This window comes from Eimeria maxima, genomic scaffold, assembly GCF_000499605.1.
Source record: "Eimeria maxima Weybridge genomic scaffold, Emw_scaff634, whole genome shotgun sequence".
Taxonomy (NCBI): Eukaryota; Apicomplexa; class Conoidasida; order Eucoccidiorida; family Eimeriidae; genus Eimeria; species Eimeria maxima.
Genome location: NW_013566653.1, coordinates 1 through 8,412, shown reverse-complemented (window position 1 = coordinate 8,412; position 8,412 = coordinate 1). Strand labels below are relative to the sequence as shown.

General features: G+C 45.8%; 1 protein-coding gene across 1 annotated transcript; it reads right to left on the bottom strand.

Annotated features, from left to right (window-relative positions):
- Nucleotides 1-3,496: 3,496 nt before the first annotated feature.
- Nucleotides 3,497-5,023, bottom strand: EMWEY_00039510 (hypothetical protein; the record flags this gene model as incomplete). The annotated part of the gene is made up of 5 exons (XM_013482470.1): nucleotides 3,497-3,558; nucleotides 3,816-3,848; nucleotides 4,229-4,364; nucleotides 4,654-4,762; nucleotides 4,971-5,023. The coding sequence occupies 5 exons, from the start codon at nucleotides 5,021-5,023 to the stop codon at nucleotides 3,497-3,499; spliced, it is 393 nt and encodes a 130-aa protein (XP_013337924.1).
- Nucleotides 5,024-8,412: the final 3,389 nt, after the last annotated feature.

Here is an 8,412-nt window from a genome sequence, read left to right as displayed (position 1 = left end):
TTCGACGAGGTGAAAACACAAGTACTATCAAGTATATTTCTCGTGAAGCGCAAGTCAGGCTGGCCGTTTCCTGTAGTTTGTCTTGTTTCTCACTCTCTGTGTACTCAACAACGGCATTGGATGCGTCGACTGCCCAACGCACGAAGCAGCAAACATTAAGATGCCCCCTGTTATCTATCGACCCGCTCTTAACCCTACTCGAACCGATGCACCGCGTACAGCACGCCTAGTCTCCGTCAAACGAATAGATGTTGTCTGCTCGGAGGTGCTCACATTCTGCACATTTGCATGGGAGCCACATTCAGTTCTCGAATAGCCTATAGGCAGTGGTCCTTGAAACGCTCTCCTGCAGTGTTCAACTAACCACCCATACAGCAGCGAGGCGCCATCTCACTCTATACTCGTGTGGTCAAGAAAAAAGTTTTGACACATATTGGACGTTTAGTCAGGCAGGCCTAGAGTAGCTCAACGCAATTATCTGCAACCATATCGTGGCCTACAGAATGCCAATATGGGTCACGACAAATTCCGACACTGGTGTTCTTGTCTCTATATCACTGTGGTAAGAAAATTAAAGGCGTTTTCCACCCACTATCTTCACGTTCAAGTGGCCTCAGTAGCGAATACTAACAGCATTGTAGCCGATACTTTGCCCGTGTTCCGTCCCAATCAACTTCACGTTAATTTTCCTCCCATGCAACGCATCTCGTGCTCTTGTCGGGCACTCTTTGAACGCTTTACACACTGCCTGCAATACGCAGATAGTAGTGGGGCTGTCAATGCATGCTGTGCAGTTGACGAGTAGCATCTCGTCGCACCGACATCCGCTAACCAACACTTTGATATGCAGCGGCACTGATATTGTTTGCCCGTGTCCACCGTGGCAAAACTACACAGGTTCGATAAGACGTACGTCCTGCAGACCCAGGCTACTCCATCAAACATTTATGTTCCTCGATAAAGAAAGGATCGTTCATTAAACATGTCTGGGCGATAGCTGGAACTGCCTTGCAAACCTATATGCTCTAATATTTTGAATATACGCACTATGGACCATGCAGCTACAGAATAATACAGCAAACCCAACGCACCGCCTGGCAAAGGGAATATCTGTACAAAAAAAGGCGATGTGAAAACTTACAGGATGATATCAAAGTTAGCTTGCTTCCATTTGCGATCAATGCACATCATTAGGGCGCAACTCACTGCCTGTCGATTATATTAAAACAGCACAAATCCCGCTCCGACCTCATCAGCAATAAGGGATATAGGGTTGTAACAGGCAGGTATCTAGCAATGTGTCCGTCTTCCCCCTAAATGCAGCTCGTTATCGCTCCTTGGCGAATGGTGCAAGTTGCTCACTTTCTGTGCAGTCATCGGAACGTGTTTTCCAAATGGTGGAGCTTAAACAAAGAATAGGTTTCGTCGGCATTCAAGGAACTACATCTTCCGGCGGCCGTGTATGGCAATTTCTAATTCATACAGGCGACTAAGAGAGGCGTATCTTTGCGTGTCTATTAGTTTATCCACCAGCGTACTTTCTTAAGTTTACCAAGTCCAAGTTAAATAGTTGGTGAATCCAGCAACACGGGAGTTTCCACCGTTTCAGAAGGAGCTGCTTTTGCATTGATCTTCAATGTGGCTCTTCCTCACGCCGCATGCGCACCACTTGGCGAAATAATAGATAGCACCCAACACAAAGCCGCGCAGTCTTCAGCTGTAAACAGGTAGCCACACATACAGTTTCGTTCTCGCTAACGTGAATCCTGAACGAAATCCTGCAACACGCACCAACTGTAAGATGTGAAGAAGGCTCTCTTCGACCTTCAATTCCGTCATTTCATATCAACCGGGGTCATCAGATTGGTGATAATCCAGCTAGGAGGACCAACAGTGCTGTTGATGATTCCAACGCACCCCCTAGAAGTGCAGTGAGTTCATTGGGAATAGCGGATGCTCTGGGTAGTCAACATTACCGCAACGGATATGGCATAGTGGTGTATTACCAAGAGAATGCAGTTATGCCGTCCTGACATTCTGCCTTGCTGTCTCTTTCACTCACTTCCTGTTGTCCTAGGATGGAGCTAAACGAATCTCATCTGCAAAACCCTAATGAATGTTGAGGCAGCTCATAGCACCTTAAGAACAACTTGAGGATAGGAACCCTCATTAAGATTTCCATGCCTTCTAGCATAGTAGTCATTCAACATACATCCTGAGGTTTATATTAAAAAAAAGCTATCTCGGAAGGACGAGTTATTGCGAAGCTGTAAATCAGTTTTTTCTGAACTCAGGCACTATTTTCCTGACTCAAGACACACAGACTGTATTTCCGAAGAGCCAACATCATTAATTTCTTGTGATATATTCGTTTTTCAGACTGTGATTTTTAACAAAAGTCCCGTTCCATTCAGATATTCGTAAAGCAACACAGACGACACACTACAGCAGGTACAACAGTACAGCAGGTGCTTGAGTGGAGTACACGATAGCACCTCTCGGAGCTTAGCCTGGTGACACACTGGCTGCAAAAAATGCCCTTATCAACTTCCGGCAGCCCACTCTATAGCATATAAGTTATTAAAAGAGAGATAGGTTCAGCAGAACCAGGGAGAAGAAGCCTGTTTGCCAAATACCTCGACAGCTAAGAGCGTACGTTCTAGAGTCCAAATGCGTCACTTCGTCTCCACAAAATAAACTGACTGTACTTAGTGATGATCTGCCGTGACGACCAGGACCATATCCAATGACTTCAACACCTTTTGCATACCGCCCCACTGCATGGCACTGAAACGCATAGTCAGCTAGAGTGGTATGCTAAAATGTTGTAGCCACACATGGTTGTCACCCACTTCCTGAAACGGCAACAACGCGTGACGCCACAGAAGGGGAAAGGCTATCCTCCGTTTTCTCCCTCTCTCTCCAGACGCATGCATGTTAACCCGACAGCAGATGATAAAGCAACCAACGTAAGCCAATCACAGCGCAAAGAGTCGGATAACACACTCCTCAAATTCATTTTGTGTGCGCAACTTCCAAAGAGTGAAAAGGCGACTAGGCTAAGTGAATATGTTCGGCCTGGCACTAATAATTTTAACCCAGTCCCATAAACTCAACCAGTAAGTGTGGTGCTGAGCAACCAGGGCACTGCATGACATACCTCCTGCATGCATTTCACCATTTGCTTATTGTTCGAGGCATGCACAAGGCACAATTCAACAGCTCACCTGAAATATCCGCATACATATCGTCTCATTTAATCGGGAACTGGTTTTGGTTTGACGGGCCTCGCGATATCTTGTAGATTGCGTGAAGACCGACGGCAATTGGTCTGTGCTCCACGCATTCCCTAGTATGGTTTTCGTATTTCCGATTCTTTCAGCCGACGTACCCACTGAATTTGTACCCCAGTTTTCGCCAAAAAATTTAATTCGCACATAAAGGACCCGAGCATGCAAACTTCCTAATGTGCAGGACGGTCTGCTTCTGGCTAAGTTTATGCTTTGATCAGCCAAACCGAAACAAGCGCGGATAATTTTGGCACGCCCGACTCACTATCTGCAATCACATCACATTGGGAGACTTGAAGATGCGACTTATTGTGGCCTAATTAATATTATAGTGCTAATTAATATTTTCCGCATAAAATTCTTCATAGTTTTGAAGGTGATAGCCATTAACATTTTAATATTTTCCACACAAAACTCTTCATATATAGTTTTGAAGGTGATGTAACTGCAGGTAGTGAGCCACCCATGTACATTATGCTCATCGAGGAGCTATTCACGTTAACAGGCATGATCCACCTCCCTCACTTTCTGAAGGTTCAACATCGCTCTGTCGGGAAACTGCCATGAGAAACGCAGGCAGATGCTTCGAACAACTTCTTTTAAGCGCCACATAGAGTTATGCGGAAGAACATCTCCAGCGAGTTCGAGATGAAAAATGTTTTCCCAGGAAAAGTGCAATTTTCGTGCGTCCACTAAATGTGTATAGCGCCGTACTTGCTGTCCGATTTGTCATATCCCAGGGCTGGGCATTTGGTGAGCCACGAGTCGAAAACACAACGCCAGTGCCAATTTGGAGGAAAGCTGCTTGACTACGCTAGGAGCAAGAGGCCCGTCACATGCAAGTACGCTATCAACCGTCCAACAAAAACCCACTGCCTAAGGGGTGTTGAAGTCCTTGTTCGGGGGTCAAAGCTGTGTGAGCAGGCAGGAAAGAGCACCACAGCTCTGGATATCTGCATTTTCCTCGCCATGGGCTAGTGCAAATGCTACTTCCCTCGCGGTCTCTCTGGAAGAAGAATACAGTGTATGAAACCCACAGTCTGCTCGGAGCATCGTAATACCTACACAGCTTTCCTGCAATCACAAAAACGGCCTGTAAAGCTGATTGAAAGGAAAGGACAAAGGCGAAATGGCTGTGAGCATTTGCGAAGGAATGCTAGCACAGTGCGCACTTGCTGAGCCGCAGAATGGCCAAGTGTAAGGGCATATCCCTACAACACGATATCTATGCGCCGCAGTGGTAACATAAATGTAACACGCACACGCCTATTTGCAAGATCCATGCTGCCAGTGTAAACAATCCCCGTTTCCTGATAATTGTCCACATTGTATGCTTCATATTTTCTCGTTATTGTTCCCTTACGAAGGGGAATGTGTGCGAGAGGTGATAACGAACTTCCTGCAAATATGACGGCCCGTGGCGCTGCAAACCATCAACATTATAACCGGATCTACCCTCATAAGTAAAATTGCTGAGAAATGCTCAATTCAACCAACAAATACCACGCTTTCTACAAAAGCTTCATTATGATGGATTATGCTGTTCACCCCGATTATACGTGCCTACTACTATACGAAACTTACAAGCTACCGGTTGGAACGTTGGTGTAATTGTGCAGAATTAGGTAACTGATGTTCAACCCATGCAGGACGACAGAGACGGCATCACGCTCTAGTCACCGACGCAAGACACGGGACGAGGCACTGTCCCCGTACTTGCTGGGATTCAACATTCTCAGAGGTACCTGTCTTCGATCATTGTTCAACCTTGTTCACTCGCAACAGAGGCGTCATGTTTAGATAGCATTTTCCATTCACCCGACATAGGTCCCTATATCACACATCACCCACATCCTGCAAGGTTAATATGGTGCACTTGATGGGGCAAGAAAACTGTAAGATCGAATACGTAGCAACCCTTACAAGGTTACATACTGAACTGAGATCGCCAACGTACAACCTTCACCATTCAATGTTCACAGGGAAGATATTCACTTGTTCTCTAGAATGCTGCCAATATCATAGCATAAGTGTTTTGTGGCGCTATAGGCGAAAGCGGCTCATGCGAAAACCGCTTACAAACTGTGTCCGGCAAAGGCGTCCTGGATATAGACCAAATTCACCTACACTGTGTCTTAATTTAATACTCTCACGCTGTTCGTTCAACATGGTCAGAGCCGCGAAGGCCGCTTTGCATGCGATGAGGCTGAACTATCTTATATTGCAAGGACAGCCGAAATGTAGATTAGTTTGACGCTTACAGGCTGGAATTTGGGGAATTTAGGGAGACTGACTTGCCAAGCATGTGCACGCTCAACACCTTTGTAAGTCTGGAGACATCAGTGCGCCTTCTGCAATGAGTTTATGTATCTACTCAACGACGCGGATACGCTAACCGTAAGCTTGTAGTCATTTAAGACCCACTCCCTGTAGTTGCAATAAGTGGTTCACTACAGCAAATAGAGGCAACCCAACGGCTATGTGGTTGTGTTCAGTTGCAATCACTGTACAGCGTGTGGGAGAAACATGTGAGGGATACTGTTTGCAGTCTAGCATAGGAACCCACTGCCTGAACATTGAATAAGGCAAAAACGCCGCTCGACAAAATTTTGACACATTAAGCAACTATTGCAACTCATATCAGCTGAAAAAAGGGATTTGATTCGGCGACTTCGGGCTTGCCCCTCACCAGCTGTGCAGACAAACAATTCCACTTGTTGCGTCTAACCGTAAAAAGCAGCCAGTTGGTAATGGTCCTCAGAGGCTTTTTTTTTAATGGTCAACCATCCATATACAGTGCATTTGCTTGCTGCTCACCAGCTGTGTAGCACGGAGCCCCAGCGCATTGGTTTGCAGGGGATGCTTATTGTTTACCGGAGTTTCTGGCATCGAGTGACTCCATTCACAAAGGCCGACGGGACGGACAATGAATGTGGCATTGAGCTGACGCAGTGTACTATCTCCAACGCATTTGTGCGTGGCATACGGTCTTCAATTCAAATATACCATTGCCAAGAAGGGAATAGTGTTATGAAGCTACATCTATCAAATTCTGGACTGATCGGTCAGCGTGCACTCCTTCATCAGTGAACCACATATGCGTCGAATTGATCACCACCCGCAGGTTCGTCGATCTGCGATTAATCCTGCCTAACCGAATTTCGAATTAAGTTTTTAGTTTGGTGTTCACTCGTGGCGGTATGCAGACGCACGTTCTGCATACAGTCGCAATGCATCGAACCAAATGGCATCTTGCTTATAAAACATGCGTAAGCGACCTCCTGAATTTAAGACTTCAAGGAATGCCACACATCCGTTTTTCTAGCATGTCCATGATTTTAGTGGCTATATTGAAAACAGCCACAAGTGTATATCTGTGGCGAAACACAATCCTGCGTTAGTGCATCAAGTAATGCATACGTTCTGCAGATCCGTTGAGCTTTCCACTGTCGTCGAACACAAGTGTCAGCCTGCGTAAATGGTGTAGTAGGGCAAAACGGGATATATCATATTCATTCGGTTAATGCTGGCCATCTGATCGCTTTGCAGAAGTTCCCACCCACCGCCTGGCATAAGTTTGATCGACTGCACCCATTGGATGAACAATTATTTTTCCTGCTAATCAGCTTTTGGCCAAACATAACGCAATGGGAATAGGCTACCAGGTTTATACACCGAATGTAGCTTATTTGTCAATGAATCACGTTTCACATACTCCCTGCAGCCGGAAAGTCCCACACCAGCTGGCGATGTTAAGCAGCGCTCTAACGAACCCCCTTCTCCTTTACTACATCGCACCGTGTCTCCGGCGGTTGTGAAAATGTATCCAGCACTCACAACCTGAAATGTTAAATATACCTGCATGGATTTCCCGTGATCTGCTGCACACTGCCTTTAGGTTCTACTGACAACCGCCGATCTTTCATCCGAACCAATCCGAAGGTGTGCGGACGCAGGCATTTTACTGAGAATCATTTATATCCAAACGCACGTCCTGTGTATAAAGTGAGAGCATATCCTCTTTTTCTGGCCGTCCAACGTGTTTAATACAGCACATGAGACACTGCCAAAAATACGATGCATCATAGTGTTTTAATGCAACAAAGGCTAGGCTGCATCCTATGCTGCCACATAGAGCATCCACAGTGCATTGAAAATAACTGTACTTACACACTGCATTACACTCCAGACCAGTCTACTTGTTTGATCAATTCCAAAACTAAAAGCACAACTATATGCATTTAGTTTTGGATTTGATCAAGTGCGGCTAAAAAGCTCTAACTATGAGTGAGCAAACCAAAGGTGACCAGCAGTCACTCACGCTCTGTTCAAAATAACGACGACCACGGCGTCCCGTTGAACTGAAACCGAGTATGCCAGCGTTTTCTTCAACCAAAGCGTACTGTACCTTCTCTCTCCTGTTGTGTGGCAAACAGCTTACCGTCTGCAAGCAAAATTAAAGAGGTGCACGCAAAGGTTTCGTATTCCAACACAGTTATGATATCAAAATGCTGTTTGAAGATTGTATCCCCTTCGACGGCGTGTATAGATGCGAACGAGGAGCATTCGCGCCTTTGCGCCAAGGAGCCCAGTTAAAGAAATAGCCAAAATAACTTTCGTAACTCACTCCCTGCATCAAGCGTGTGTGCAAATGACTTCAAAACGACCGGCGCTGCATTAACTGCGTCAAGTCAATAATGCAGGAGTTCACTCCTTTTCAGCGGAAGTGTTGCTGCTGGCTGCAGTCTTCGCACATCCTGTAAAGCGGAAGGCAGAATTATATATTCGTTCTTCAGCGCAACCACTGTCACCCTCTTTTAAACAACGGCAGCTGCCAAAGCTCTATTCCGATTCCACGCATTACGTACAGTCTATGTGAGCATTCGCGCGAATGTTCTCGATTGGTCATGATCGTAGAAGATCCGACCTATACGTCAAGAGATATCTTGCGTGCACCATCCACATCTATATCAATGCTGGTCGGCCTCTGCGTGGACTCTGTGAACTATTCGTGTTAAATGCATGCTGCAGAAACCTTTCCTGGTTGTCATATGCCCTAATATGGAGCGCAACGTACAAGCTACGCGTCAGAATAGCACAATGATATATATATATATATTAT